The sequence below is a fragment of the Physeter macrocephalus genome, chromosome 5 (genome assembly GCF_002837175.3).
Source record: "Physeter macrocephalus isolate SW-GA chromosome 5, ASM283717v5, whole genome shotgun sequence".
Taxonomy (NCBI): domain Eukaryota; kingdom Metazoa; phylum Chordata; class Mammalia; order Artiodactyla; family Physeteridae; genus Physeter; species Physeter macrocephalus.
Genome location: NC_041218.1, coordinates 92865494 through 92881895, shown reverse-complemented (window position 1 = coordinate 92881895; position 16402 = coordinate 92865494). Strand labels below are relative to the sequence as shown.

Here is a 16402-nt window from a genome sequence, read left to right as displayed (position 1 = left end):
ACTGTAAAGAATTCAAGCATTTTTTACCTTTCAAAAAACAGTGCCAAGCAGTCGAAGGCCAGGAATTGCACCACCCCAAGTCATCATCATCCGAGAGGGAGGACATGCAGAAAATGCCAGATTCTGACTCACTGTTTGCCTGTGGAAAAAATATTACAAACTTTCTAGGTTTTTTTTGTAAGATGTATTTTGTTAATTTGTGTCTTCAGACTATCTATCTATCTATCTACCTACCTAGCTACCTAGCTAGCTAGCTATGCTGGGTCTTAGCTGTGGCATGCCGGATCTAGCTCCCCGACCAGAGATCAAACCCAGGCCTCCTGCACTGGGAACATAGTCTTAACCACTGGATGGCCAGGGAAGTCCCGAGACTTTCTTATTAGTGGATAAATTAATCATTCTAAACTTAGGGGGAAAAATCGCCTTCGAAAACTGAAGTTCTGGGAAGTTTTAGTTAAATGCATGTTCCCACTAGTAATAAACTTTCCTAACAGTTAATAGAGCTGTACATAAAACTGAATCCAGATCAGTAGGAGAACAGTGAGAGAGACTATTTCCCAACTGCATGTGCTTCAGAAGAATTGCTTAGAGAGGGAAAGTTAACGTTTTTCAGCTGCTGTACAGATTTCATAAAGTTTAACCTCATGAATAAACTTACCCTTTCATGTCTGACTGGTGTTTGCTCCTTCCAGTGGTGATGAGGGAAGGCTGGCCCACCCTTAGAAGAGGACACTGGTGGAGGGCGCGCATAGGAATGTAAACTTTTGCTAGTAGCTATGATGTGTACAGGAGATGATCTAAAATAAAGAAACCGTTTTAACCACAAAGCAAAGGTCCTTAAAGCTTTCCTTTTGGTGAACTTCATATTCATAACACCAATGTAATTACATATAAGACACCTATGGGAAACACTAATAAAGACATCAGGGTTTCATCTATAGTATGTTGTTCTTAACATCTTACCCAAACCCTCTTCACACATTTTAAACACTGTTTTTTTCAGATTAGATAATATACTTTAAATTCCAAATTACTGTTTCATTTACTCATTCACTCATTTTTATATCACTAAGTACATACAAGGGTGCAGTTTCATTCATGAAGGATGATGCCCCCTTATGCAGGGCTCCCGATCCCTTTCTCTCTCCTGTGATGTGGTCACCAAATCTTGGCCCTCCAAGCTCAACGTGACCAACACGGAACTCTTTACCTACCAACCACCTGTATCACTGGGCAGATACAGTGAACTACCTGAAGCTAAAATGTTTAAACTTATTATAGTAGAAAACAGCCTATTTGCAAAGCATCTACACATAAAGCCAGCTACTTCTGCCCCAGGATCACCTTAAAAAGTAAGTTACCTCTTGCCCCACTTTCCCGTCAAAAGTCTCTTTACCAGGCAGTGCTCCCTTCAGAGTACACGGGGCTCCCCAAAACACAATAAGATCCTTCCCCCACAAACACGTAAGAGGGGTAACAGTAAGCAGCAAGCCCATAAAGGACGACCAGTAAGGTATACTGACTCGGGAGTTTGGAAAGCAGCAGAAAGGAAAATTTCAGGGTCTAAGAAGTAAATCTGAATTGTCCCAAATCAGGACAATTCTCTGAGATGCCAACTAAAGATTTGGTCCTTAACAGAAAAATGTTTACACATGTCTGTACTAATCCTCTTTCTAAAAAGAGGAGGGACATCTTACTTTCCAATTCTTCCCTTATTCTCTGAGAAATCTGATAAGCCCTCATTTTTTTAAACTTAACATTTTTATTATACCTTCGCAGAAATCAATTTTTAAATGAGGATCCATATATAAAACTGTACATTACTTTCATGTTCATAACACTTCTTAAGTAAAAAGCCCTCAAATTTCCATGCATTTTAGCTTTACTCTCCAATCAACTTTGGATTTCAAAATACGAATACTTAATATTTCATCTTTGCCCAATTTCTTCCTTTTATTACACATTTACATCTTTATGAAGCATAAGAGAATGGCCAAACTGCTAAAAATTCCTTAAGCTCATTCCTGCCATCGTGACTAGTAAAAGAAAATGAGTTTATCAGTTCTTCTGTTTAACCATTTAAAAGAGAAGTAACAATGTAATATTCTAAAATGTATACGGCCTAAATGTTCTGTAAAAATTAATATGCTGCATGTGTCTGAATCACTAACACCATGGTGTCTTCATCCCTCTATCTATGCAGGGATAATATAAATTTTACCTGTCCTCAACCCCTCGGTACTGTACAGTTACAACTTCAGACATCCCAAGTTCAATAACTAACATAGTTTAACACTCTACAAGAAGTCACAAGAACAGCTACTGACTGTGTTAGAAGGCAGGCAAGACGGCAGAGCGTGACTCTTGGTCTCGTTCCCGAGGAAGAAGGGAAGCATAGAAAATGCAGCAGAGAGTAATCTACATCTTTAGGGAGCTACTCCTTTATTTGTTAATTTTTTTTTTTTTTTTTTTTTTTTTTTTTTTTTTTGTGGTATGCGGGCCTCCCTCTGTTGTGGCCTCTCCCGTTGCGGGGCACAGGCTCCGGACGCGCAGGCTCAGCGGCCATGGCTCACGGGCCCAGCCGCTCCACGGCACGTGGGATCCTCCCAGACCGGGGCGCGAACCCGGTTCCCCTGCATCGGCAGGCGGACGCGCAACCACTGCGCCACCAGGGAAGCCCCTATTTGTTAATTTTTAACATTAATTTTCTTTTAACATTAATTTTCTTCTGAGGGTTTTACTCAACTTTCCATGAACTAAATTATTAATCCTCATGAGTTTACTGTGAAAAACGAAAAGTACTATCTCTAAACTAAAACTGGGGTAAAACAATTTTTCACTTTTTGACTATTAAGATTACAATGAAAATTGGGACAATAAAGGAAGTAATACTTTGAAAGGCAACTTTTCATTCCTGTGGAACTCTTCATGGATTAAACTGAAGTTAATTAAATTGAATTTGCTCTAATCAAAACCAATTACCTTGCTGAATAGAAGAAAAACAGCGTAACTTGCTGGGCTTCACACCTAACAAGTTTATTCTTTAGCAAAGAACTATACCAACTTAGGAACACTACCGAAATTCAGTTATTCCTACATCACCTATTATGGACTCCGGTCTACCCACCCACATGAGTGCAAACCTGGGTATTTCTCTTCCTTCCACACTATCATATTTATCTATGTGTTTTTACATAGCCAATTTTATAATTTGGGGATAATTAATAAAATATTATCCATTTAGGTCTCCCTAGGAATATTAGTTGGAAGCTTCCATAATTTCATAGCACCATTAATTCATTTTCTTAGACTCTGGTCTGGGTATATGAAACAGTGGTTTCTACCAATGGGAGTCTACTTTTGTAAGTTCAACATTTTAGTATTAGCAAACATATAAATAACATAGGGCCACATATACTGTGGAAAAAAATAAACCTAGACCAAAAGGAACCAAACTCAAGGTTGATAAAAGTTTAAAATATGTCTATTTTAATTATGATTCTTTAGACAAATATAATTTTCATCCCTCTAAGTAGAAATATAAAAGTATTCTTGGTCTGATGTATTTTTTGATGACTTTAAACCATTTACAAATATTCTGACTCTGCTGTTCTCTTATCACTTTTATCTGATTCTCAAAATATAAAATCATGACATTGGGTGAAATAGCTCTTTGATTATTTTAAGACCAAGAGCTTAATTCTAATGACTTTGATAAACCACTCAGGAGATGGTCAACAGCATTATTACTTTTAAAACTAGAAAAAAAAAGCATTTTGTAATGATAAAAGTTTTCAATTAAAATACAGCCAATGTTCCCACCTGTTGTAAAATGAGCACTGCATAAGTGGACTTTGTGGACTGGTGGCGATATTTGCTAATTCTGTTAGCCAATCCACCTCATTTTCACGGTAAGTGTTTTCTGGTATTTCTGAGGTATTTTGGTTCCAAGATGGTCTTGGATACTCTTGATGTGACACATCTGAACTTAGCTGGTATATGGCAGATTGAGTAGGATCACTCTGAACAGCCTGAAGTTCAGGAAGATCATCTGCAAATAAGCACACTCAAAATTATAAGAAGGAAATTACTAATACAGGGAACAATTCTACAATCACAGTTGGAAGAGAGGTCCTCAAATTTAGCTAATTAATTTTGTGAGAGGAAAAGTGTAAATTCAAAATGTTTTCTTGAATGAAAACAACTTTCAACTGAAAGAAAAAAAGACATCTTATACATTTAAGGGCCAACAGAGTCTGACAGAAAAGTAAACCTAGCAAATGTAAATGGATTAATGACTTCACTACTCAAACCATGTAACTACCACAACTGTTCACCAACTGTTCTGTTTGTGTTTTCTGACTTTTTCCCCCAGTTTTTTACAGCTCACCTGGGAATAATTCATATACCACTGAGACATTTTTATGTTAACATGTTAATGAGGAAAAAGGCGTTTTATGGGTACACAGATGTACTTATTGTTCACACACTTGAACCTGTTCAACAAGATTACTGCAATAAATGAAAACAACAATCTTCAAAGATGAAACCTAGATCATATTATGTATTTTCAGGTACTACTTGTTAGACTTTATCTATGTTAAATTATTTCTTTTTAATGAGGAAGTCTGAACTCAGTAATATTACTTATTTTTTCCAGAAAGTGTGTTCCCGAAAGGTAGTTCATGACAGACTCTCAGCTACCCAAGAAAGAAAACTAGAAATAGTAACCAAGGACCACTCATGTACATGCCAAGGCTATGAACGCTGTAAGATAGACTGAATTCTAAAAAACTGAATTAAAAATTAAAGAAAAAGAAAGGAGGGGAGAAAAAGCACCTTGCAGGCCTTAAAAAAGAAAAACAACAACCAAAACAACCCTCTTGGAAACACATACCTACAAACTCTACAGATCCACTGGGTCTCTTCAATATATAAGTCAATTAACTCTTCTAGTCTTTAGAGTTCTCCTGAACTGTCACTATAAAAGTACATACTCCTAATTCCTATTCAGGGGAATATCCCAGAATAGCTCACTAAAACAGAAATGTCTTACAAGTACTGATTCAAGACACCCATTCATAAAAGTGACTAGAAGGTATCCCCCCCTTCACAGAGCAGCTAAAATAACACACCAACTTAAGATAATTCCACTCTGTAATTCTCATGGTCGTGGAGCTGTTTGCCTTCCCTCACTGGCAACACTGTTCTTTGACTATCTTTCTTTACTGTAAAGGGTTCATTTCTGTCTTTCAAGTTATGGAAACTACTTTTAAACTGAAGTCATGAGGGGTGGTACAAGTTTTTGACCCCCTGAGCCCTAGGTTCCTGATTTCCTCCTGAAACCTAAAATGTGACAATGGAGGAATCAACTACCTGATTGAACTGGGGCTTCTAGCTCAATAGTAACCACTCCTCAATGCATATTCAGGCCCAGCAATCTCTTAGCATTCAAACAGGTTATGTCCCAAGACCTTTAAGATCTCCAAATTCCCAAAGAAGACTCCAGCATATAACCTCCTCTACTTCATCATTTATAAAATGAGGACACTCACATCTCAGGTTTTTGGGAACATCAGAGAAAAATGCGTATTAAATGGGAACAAAGGCAAGATGAAGAGCGGGCAGCAGCCAAGATCACTCCTCACCTGTGCACTGTCTTCAACAGCGACCTCAAAGCAATACAATTCAGTCACACCTCAACAAACCTACACACTTCTACAGATCACGTATCTTTGGAGTAGCTCAGCAGTAGTGATAATCACAAACGTCAGATCCTCGAATTTCAAGGGTCCACTGTAATTTCCCCATCATACCAACAAAACAGGCGTGAATAGTGGCCAGCATAATTTGCTGAGCTCACATGGATATTTCAAAAGTAACATCTTTTGAAAAGCCACACAGCAGGGTTTTCATAAGGTGTTCAAAGGCTCATCTTTATCCACAAAGGCAGTTTAGTTTGAAAATTTGTAAATGAGTCTCTATGATAACCATAAACAGCCCCAAGTTAGCTTGGTTTTAAGTAATACTTCATAAGCAATAATAAGAGAACACTGAAAACTCCTTATGTACAAAAACGTGACATATGTTTTATCAGTTCAAGGTAGGTGGAAAAGCTAGCTAAACATGAAAATTAATCTGAATCTCAGTGAGATTCCTAAACACTTCATTTTGTTTACCAAGCTCCATGTGCTCATCACAAGAGTTGTATCCAGGTGAGGATGGCAAATTTTCATTACACTGCAGCAACTCCAATGAGTCATTCATTCCTGAAGCTCTCTTGTCCATTACTAGCAGGAGTTTCTGTACTGCATTAGGCACCTGATTTGTCTTCACTTCCCACACCATGTTATGGTGCTCCGACTTAAAAATAATATAAGAAAAAAATGTCAAGTCATGTGATTTGGAAATAATGTAAGTATAAAATCAGAGACATCACAATGTTGTATCTTTAATCACACACTGCTATCTGTATCCCCCTCAAAACCTTTAGACATGGATGACTGAAGGTCTATTCTATTTTGCACATTTTTTAGAAGATTCTATTTTAATTTCTCTAGTATTTATCAACTGTGTTATTTCTCATCTTCTGAAAGTGAACAAGTTTAACAAACTTAAAATTACAGTCTCTAATTAATATTTTAAAAAGTTTCTTGGGACTTCCCCGGCAGTCCAGTGGCTAAGACTCCGGGCTTCCACTGCAGCGGTCGCGGGTTCGGACCCTGGCCAGGGAACTAAAATCCCTCAAGCCGCGTGGCAGGGCCAAAACAAAACAAAACACAAAAACCAAAACAGACAAAAAAAATAAAACAGAAAAGAGTTTCTTAAACTGGCCATATACTATACTTCTTATAAAAATAAAAATTTTTTTTAATGAGAATTTGGGACCTAACCATACTAAAAAGATACCTGACCTTCTGAATAGGCTACAATTTTTACAAAGATTAATAATATAAAATGTGGTTATACCTTTTACACTCTTGCCTTTGGACGATGATCAAATTAGTTATTTAACATGGGTGACAGAAGCAGCAAGATTTCCTGATTTCTCAGGCTCTACTCCAAATCTCATTTTTAAGAAGTTCTAATGAGTTAATATGAAATACACAAAAAATTCTAACATATATAGTTTTTTTTTTTTTTCTCAAAATAAAACAGAATATACTGCTGTTAAAAGTCAACAGAAGTCGGGAACTCCCTGGCAGTCCAGTGGTTTGGACATCGCACTAACTACTACCAGGGTTAGCCGAGGCCCGAGTTCAATCCCTGGTCAGAGAACTAAGATCCCATGGTGTGACCAAAAAAAAAAAAAAAAAAAAAAAAAAGTACTGTAAAAGTTAGGTACCCTAGCCCAGGCTGATCAAAAAATGCAGTGAAAAGACATTTATACCAGAGCTTTCTAAGCCATGTCGTAATCACCAACAAACACTGACAGATTTTTTTCTACGAAGGCTTTTCCAATGAACTTTTAAATCATGAAATGTTATCCTGACTATAAAATATATGACCACTGTGGAAAAAATGAAAAAAGCTTTCCTTAAAAAAAAAAAAGGAATATAATAATTATCTCTCTTAAAAAAATTTATTATTTATTTATTTATTTATTTATTTATTGATGGCTGCGTTGCGTCTTCGTTGCTGAGCATGGGCTTTCTCTAGTTGCGGCGAGCGGGCTTCAGGCTTCTCATTGCGGTGGCTTCTCTTGTTGCAGAGCACGGGCTCTAGGCACACAGGCTTCGGTAGTTGTGGCTCACGGACTTAGCTGCTCTGTGGCGTGTGGGATCTTCCCGGACCAGGGCTCGAACCCGTGTCCCCTGCATTGGCAGGCAGATTCTTAACCACTGTGCCACCAGGGGAGCCCCTATAATAATTATTTCTAATCCCACCAACCCGAGTTAGATACTGTGACATTTTGATGTATTATCTTACAATCCAATCTCTTTTTCATGCACAGACCTACGTTTTACCTAAATAAAATCATTTATTTTTCTTCATACTTCATATTATATATATTAATAGTTGAAACCTTTTCCTTAACATAAAGTTCATAAGCATTTTCCTATGTCATTAATTTTTTCAAAGATCTATTTTAAATAGTTAAATAATATACATCATCAGGATGTACCAAAATTTATTTATCCCTCCTATTGCTAAACATGTTCCCAGTTTTTCCAATCTTCTAAATAACAGTGAATTTACATTCTTTTTTTTTAAGTATTTGCTTATATCTGGTTATTTCTTTAGATTCCCAGAGACAGATTAGTAGTTGGATGGCAATTAAACATCTTATTAAGGCTTTTGACACATGCAGTCAAACTGACCACTGCCTTACTTTATTTCTAATATTTTATTTCAGATGCTTTCTGCCTGTATTCCTCAAATATTACCCATTTCTTGGGCACTTAGAGCCTTACACAATACCGACTGTGAGATGTAGTATGGAGTAGTGAAAAGGGCACTGGGGTAGGTGGAAGGAAACAGGTTTGATACCAGCTTAATCACTTACTAAATCTATGACCTAAAGTGACTGAGCTTCAATAACTCCATCTGAAAACAGGGCTAATGACTCCTGCTCTTTTCTTCCTAGAGCAGTTGTGAGGATGAAATGAAACGAGTAAAAAAAAAATGTAAAATGACATAAAAAAATTTTTTTATCCCTAGACTGACATAGGGCAATATTATGCATACTATGGGCACTTTATGGTCTAAACAGGACAGTTATTGAAAACAGTTAACAACAGGAGACCAGACAACTAGCTATTCAGCTTCGGTAATTTTCTCCCTGGGAAATCTGACAAGTTATCCAACACATCTCAATAAAAAGTCACAGATCATACTACTACTTTAAGCAAATTCAGTTTATCTAAAAGATGTTTGACGCATTCCCAACAAATGAACACTTTTCCAGTAGGTACAAGCTTTTATGTAGGGATTAATCACAGTCTTATGATACAGTTACAGCAAATCTGCTAGGGTATAACAAATAATTTCCAAAAAGTGGTGGCTACAAGAGATGTGGTAACACAAATCGACTTCTCAAGCATTAAGTAGCCAAATCCTTATTCTGAGCCTCCACCTTCTCGTTGCAAAAGCCAAACAAACTTAGCTTGATCTGAGATTCTCAACCCTGGTGGCACACAGAACCATGTCCGCTTCAAACCAATGATGCCCAGGACCCACCTTCCTTCCGAAGCATGTGGTTTATTTGGTCTGGGGTACAACCCTGGTGCACTGGTTTTTACTTGTTTTCTTTCAAAAGAACACCAGGTGTGTTGTGAGAACCAGCAGGCTAAAAATGACTGCCACATTCCTTTTTGCCACATTCCTTTTTATCTAAATATATGTGTGTGTATATATATTCATTTATTTAATACATATTATGTACAAGGCACTATACTAGGTGCATTGATGAACAGTTGATCATGAATCTCAAGGAATCTTCACTTTAGTGGAAAGATATAAGCAAATGACCATAGTTCTACAGAGCCAGGGCTTGGCTATGAATGGGTAAAAAGGAAGGATGGGAGGCTCCCAATGAGAGAAACTCACAAGAGCAAACTCACACAGTTAGCAAAGTACTGGATGAAATCAGAAGAACACAGAAGCCAGAAGGCAGAATGGCCTGTGTGTCTCCTGGTCATCCATCAATACTAAGGCTGGAAAGGTAGACTGGGATCCGAATCTTCAATTCTAATTTAGGAAAACTGGTTAGTTGGTTTGTTTTTTGTAGACAAGGATAAGGACTTTGAAAATTAGACTACTGAGTTTATATTATATTTGCTACTTGCCAGCTATGTACCCTGGACAGTTTATTTAAAATCTTTATGACTTGTTTGTAAAATGTAAATAATAAAAGCATCTGTATAGGTTGTTGTAAAAACTCAGTGAACTCATAAATGTCAAAAGCTTACAATAGTGCCTAACAGAGCAAACTCTCAATGTAGACTGGCCAGTATTATTATTAGCAACTAGCAGACAATGGGAACCACTGCACACTTTTGAACAGAGGTCTAACATGATCAGAACCACACTTTAAACATTTTTTTGAGTCTATTTAAAAAACCATACTGAAACACGATATGAGTATGCAAGAACGTCTATAACAAATATTTAAGGGAGAGTGCATTAAGAGTAGAGTATATTCTCATTCCCAATTTCTGTCTATGCCACTCGCTCCCAGCCTCCTTTGAGAGTTCTCATGAGGGACTTCCCTGGCGGTCCAGTGGTTAAGACTCTGAGCTTCCACTGCAGGGGGCCTGGGTTCAACAGGAAGATCCCGCATGCCCTGCAGTGTGGCCAGAAAGTCCTCATGAAAGAAACGGTAATTGGTAGTATCAGTGCAGACTTCTTGTTTAGTAATGCCCCAAACACGAGAGGAACTAGTTATTCTGTGTAAGTTCTTGGAACAGCAAATATTAAGTTTAGATAGCAGATTTTAACCCTTTCCACAGAAAACTTTCCAACACTTAAGTACAGAGAACACAATTTATCCTGACTTAATGACTCAAACTCCATATGAACATCTGTACATGCCTCATATACAGATGTGATCGGCATAAGTCAGCCCAAGTTGCAATCTTAAACTTGAAAAATGTCTCACTTTCCCCCTTTATTATGAAATTCAGAGTTGCGCTATACATCTATACCTCTCCTCAGAGCTCTCCCTACAGGTAGGAGGCAGAGCTGCAGCTAGTTTGTGGTGCCCTCCCCCTCCCTCTGCAGAGCCCTTTGGGTTTCTCATTCTTCCCAGCTAGGTTTGCTCTCCCCATCAGCAGGTCCCGGGTGCCCAGTCACCATTCACTCTGCACTCAAATCTCCTTGCAACTTCTGGCATTTCTTCAGTACTCTGTCTTAGTAATCTACCAACATCCCATCACAATACTCTTTAAATGAAGTTGGAAAAAAAATTTTAGTTTCAAAGCAAATAACAAAAGGGACCAAATAAATATTTGTTGAACTTGAGTTCTATGTGTTTTCACCTCTCATTGCTCAAGACTATCAAAAGTTTGGTCTTGAGATAGAGGAGGTTTTCCTTCTGTAAACCTCCTGTACAGTAAACAGGAGCCTAGACTTCAAGTCAACAGACGTGAAATTCACCTGCTAGCCAGGTAACGTGGGGTAGGTCACTTAATCTCAAGGTACCTCTACTTATCTCACAGGGCTATTGTGAGAATTAAATAAAACACATGAAACCAAAATTCAAGCCCATACACAAACGTTAAGTTTTTTGTCTCTCAGTTGTCTGTCAAACTATAGTGTTTGGGAGAAACAAGGCCTCTGATACCGTAAAGGAACACCAGAAGAGTCCGTACTCAAAAATAACTCCCCACATACACCAGTTAGATATTCATTATGATAAACAAGCTCCTCTTTGAAATTTCTCCTGGTAGAGCTAACGCTATTGTTCATTCATGATTTTGTATACCACTTTGGTATTACTGGATTGGACACAGCTCATCTTGTGTTTTAGTTAACTCTGTACACGTCAACTCTTCACTAGATCTGTGAATTCTCAAAAAGGAAGAGTAAAATTCTCCAGCAGTTGTACTTTGAAATGTCATGTTCAATATGACAAATTTTTATTTTATTGGGTGGGGATGAGAAGGCCCTACTTCATTTGTTTTGCAAACTTTCAGAAGTAAATATCCACAAAATCTTAGGAAGAGGAGAGGAAGAGATGCCTAAAAATAGCTAAGTCTCACTGAATGAAAAAGAAGGAAATTAGATTTTACTAAATGCCTATCTACTATGTGCCAAGCATTTCCACCACATACTTCATCTAATTTTGTATAAACTTCAAAACAGCTCTGAACAAAGTATTACCCTGGATGAGGAGGGACTTCCCTGGCGGTCCAGTGGTTAAGATTCTGCGCTCCCACTGCAGGGGGGCACGGGGGCACGGGTTTGATCCCTGGGTGAGGGAACTAAGATCCCGCATGCCTTGCAGCACAGCCAAGAAAATAAATATCTATAATAATAATATTCTGGATGAGAAAAACAGGGCTCTAATGACTGAATGGGACCATTTTCTCTTCAAAAAAAAAAAAAAAACTGAGAAAAAGGACAAATGGGATAGACCAACATAAGTTAGACATTTAATTACAACTACGTTCAAGTGCCAGTTCTTCCCTGACTCCTCATCTTTCCATCCTCATTATGGACATCAAGGAAAGGATCTTCTACATGCCTTCCCCTAATCCTGAAGAACTTCTATATCAAGCTCAAACTGTGCGGGGAGAAGGTGAAGAGACAGTAATTTGCAATTACTTTTTTTTTTTTTTTTTTTTTTTTCCCCGGTATGCGGGCCTCTCACTGCTGTGGCCTCTCCCATTGCGGAGCGCAGGCTCCGGACGCGCAGGCTCAGCGGCCATGGCTCACGGGCCCAGCCGCTCCGCAGCATGTGGGATCCTCCCGGACCGGGGCACGAACCCGTGTCCCCTGCATCGGCAGGCGGACTCTCAACCACTGCGCCACCAGGGAAGCCCTGCAATTACTTTATAACTCTAACATGAGGAATTGAAGTGGCATTTAAAATGGATTACATAATTCCAAGCTAAAATAAGCCTCCATAACAAACTATATTAAACATAACTTTCTACACCAAAAGCAGATGAAGCCTTAATATAGTTCTTTTAGAATATTCTCAATAAAACTTCAAACAAAAGATTTCAGAGAAATGTTTCTACAACTCTAGTTTGCCACAGTGCTGAGGTTAAAAAAAAAAAAAAAATCCACACCCCAACAGTGGGTGGTATTCTTTCCATAAAATATATTACTGTAGAATATCACTTACCATCTATATGACTCTGAACAGTTTAACTTCTATGCCTCAGTTTTCTTCTTTCTAAATGGGACCAGCGCCTGTCTACCTTTTATACTTATTGGAAGTATATAAAACACAACATCATACACCCTTACCTGGTTCCAAAGCATTCTCGTAACTATCAGTCGCCCAGTGCCAAATACATCTATATAAGCTCTTATTAATTTTGTGCTGACTTGACACAAAATACTGAAATTGATGAAGATAACAGAAAACCCCTAATACACTACTACAAGCTATTCACAAACCTGTTAAAAAGAGTACTGTCAATTTACATAGTACTTAAGATGAATCATTGTATGAAAAAACCTTGAAATCATTTATGAAAGAATTCATATATGAAAGAAATTTATTTTCCCAAACTTGATTGTAACCGTAAAAAATTTCACATTACGTATAACAACTTGTGGAAAAAGCTTTTCTAAAACACTACCAATAACTTCTAAAAATTCAATCAACTATATTACAGAAAAAAATTATTTTTCTATTTTGTCTATAGAAAATGACAGTGTAAGCTATGATATGAAATACCAAAGTAAATGCAGATCTAAATATGAAGGTATAGGACTATTATTGATGGGTCAGGCATAAACAAGAATATACAAGAATATCATTGTTAATAAAGTATATCATTTTTCCTGAATTTTGTGATATACAAAGGTATTTGTCAGCTTAAAAAAATTGATTTGTTGTGATTTATTTTCTCTTTCTAGATAAATGTTCGCCTTCATACTTACTCAAAAGATAATACATGTAAACTACCTGGTATTGTCTCATTAACATGGTACTAACTTATCATAATTTATGGCAAAAAAAGTACTAATATTTTCATTTCAAACAAATACAGCAGACCAGCTAGCAATTCTCCCTCAAGGGCCTTCAAGGTCTAGCAGTTTATTCATTCATAAAGCCCGTTTGCCTTCATCACGGAGCATTTGGATAGTGAAGAAAACGTCCAAAGAAATTAAAATACAGTGGAGGAGACAACTCTTAAAGCGACAGTACCATGTTTGAAGTCTGAGAAGCAAACACTGTGAAACATGGGAAATCTTGGGAAATCCCGGGAGAAGGTAACTTTTAAAATAACATATGCAGCAGAAGTTTGAAAAGTGAACAAGGGGGAAGAGTTTTCCAGGCTGAAAAAGGTAATGGGGCTTATGAAACTAAATAAAATGGAAACTAGAAAGTGAAATCAAAATTTCGTTCTATAAATAATATATTAGTCAAGTTAGAACAAAAACTATTGTTTTAAAGTACTTTGCTGTAAAGTGGCTAAATGGCTTCCTCAAAAGTATAAAGTGGCTCAAAAACTTAATGAATGTATTTAATTCTTTTGAATATAATTCAAATTTCCTTAAAACTTTGTCAACAATTACCTGCTCAGCAAGAACTAAGTAGTTTAATCATGGAAACTCAACAGTTGACCCTAACACTCTCGTTAGCAAGCTAAAGCAGAAAATATCGAAAACAATAACAAAAAGCAAAGACGGAAAGAACTAGAAGTACATCACAAATGTAGATCATCATCGGTAGTTAAACAATAGAAAAGTATTTACAAATGTTAAAATTATTTTAATTCTCAAAAGGTAACTAATTTCAAAACCACTGTTGGGAATCACCTGATATTGCTAGTTAGAGGGAAATAAAACTAAAGCACTTGGTCGAAATTGTTGGTAGGACTCCAACACTTTCTAGTATATACACAACTCCCTTTTACCCTCCTCCCTTCTTAGCATCACTGGCTCCTAGAGCTAAGCGTCTTTGAGTATCTCCCTGCAGCCAGAGCTCCTTTTACAAAAGATTCTTGCTGAAAACTCCTAAAGAATGAACTCTAGATGGTGTAGAACGCACCGCGGAGAGTGAAATCCCCTAGACAGCGTGTAGCGTTAGAAGAAGCTACAAAAACCGGGCCCCGACTGTCGATTTCGCCTGGATTTTTTGTTTTGTTTTACTCTGCCTGGGGCAGCAGTATAGGTTGGAAGGCGGAGACTGGAATCGCCTGCCAAGCCTCGCTCTCGGTCACACAGAGGCAGTGCCTCCTGGTTCACGCCAAGTCCATCCCCCACCCTCTTTCGCCATTCATCGCGTTCCGTTCCCCTCCCCCCATCATGTGACCGCAGCCTGGACTCCAGGCTTGTTTTTCCCCTCAGCTCAGCCCCACCGCGCAGGCGCCAAGGAGCCCATTCATTCGAACTGCGTAACAATGAGCCCCAGGGCCCAGCGGCTCCGCGAGCTTCCCAGCTCGGCCCGAGCCCCTCTCGGCCCCTAAAGAGGCGGCGCCTCACTGCAGTCCCCCACCCGCGGCCGGCCGCCCACCCCGGACCAACCTCCGACCCTCCGCCCACTCGCGAGGAGTTGAAGTCAAACTTTCCGAGGCAGCCCCGGCGCCGCGTCGGCCCCCTTCCCCCGCCCAGGCCCGCCCCATCTCCGCACCCGGCTCGGCCACCCACCGCGCCACCCGGCCCGGAGCGCCGTCCTCGCCTACGCCTCCCAGCCCCCGCCCCGAGACCCCCACGGCCCGCGCCGCCGCGAAGCCCAGGTGAGCTTGCGGGAAACGCCGGTCCGGTGGGTTCGCCTCGGGCAGATATCGGACGGTTAACTGCCCCCGCCGTGAGGAAGAGGAGCGCCGACCAGAGTTCGCCCAGCCGCCCGATACCCTCGGGATCCTGCCCCTCCCTTCCCCACCCCCACCCCTTCCCGAACAGAAAGACAACAAACCCGCCACGGAGTGCGGGCAGCCCCGGCGCGGGCCGCCCTGGCCGCGACAACACCACCAGCAACTCGTGTACCCCTCTCCGACTGACGTCGGCTTCCCCGGCGCACGTTAATGCTCCCGCCGCCACTCTTAGTCCTCAACCGAAACTTTCCTACTTACCAAACCCGTCGCCATTACCAAGTCTTTCAAGCTTCGTCTTCCCCCTCCCCTCAAACCCCCGGAGGTTGAGCCTCCTCCCAACTCCTTCGCCCTCTTATTGGTCTGTGGAACTGCCATTCGATCCTTTCCCTTTCCCATTGGGTGATACCGTAGTCCGTCTCGGGGGGCGGGCTTGTATTGACTTTTGTGTTGTGTTTAGTGGAGAAGATGGCCTGTCAATCACTAGGGTGAGAGCTTCGGATTGGATTGCTGCCGAGACTGCCGGGACCCGAGCCAAACTTTGCCCGCGAAATGGATTGTGGGTTCGTAGTCTCGGCCTAGCTGCGTTCCTCTTGGGAACTGCACGTCGGAGGAACCGGTTGGACTACATATCCCAGAAGCGCGTGCACAGTGCAGGCTTGATAGTAAACAAGAGTCATAGGGACACGTGTATCAGCTCGTTTGTTTTGGTGTCTGGGACAAAAGGGAGGGGGCGGAGGAAGTGAGTGTTTTAGAGCTTTGGCCTCTTCTCTTCCTCTGCCAGCACTTGAGAGCCGCCCCAAACCTCTCGCAGCACCCATTCCGGGCCATAAACAGCCAGAGTCGCTCGCTGCTCGAAGTTTGGCAGGAGGCCAAGGTATTGTTTTAGTGCGAGGGGAAGGAGATGACTGCACAAGCGGAAGCAGCGCTGCCTCTTGGGGGACCCAGTCACCCACAAATCACGG

General features: G+C 40.0%; 1 protein-coding gene across 2 annotated transcripts in view; it reads right to left on the bottom strand.

Moving 5' to 3' along the window:
• Positions 1 to 15974, bottom strand: part of HBP1 (HMG-box transcription factor 1) — a 31829-nt gene extending 15855 nt beyond the window's left edge. Inside the window, exons 1-5 of one of the 2 annotated variants that reach the window (XM_055085082.1) lie at positions 15699 to 15974; positions 6180 to 6363; positions 3823 to 4051; positions 659 to 797; positions 28 to 139 (exon numbers count right to left, since the gene is read on the bottom strand). In XM_055085082.1, coding sequence (XP_054941057.1) covers positions 28 to 139; positions 659 to 797; positions 3823 to 4051; positions 6180 to 6363; positions 15699 to 15836 — 802 coding nt within the window. In that variant the 5' untranslated portion in view covers positions 15837 to 15974. The remainder of the gene's footprint in view (positions 1 to 27; positions 140 to 658; positions 798 to 3822; positions 4052 to 6179; positions 6364 to 15698) is intronic. The other variant, XM_007105317.4, reaches the window with a different exon arrangement.
• Positions 15975 to 16402: the final 428 nt, after the last annotated feature.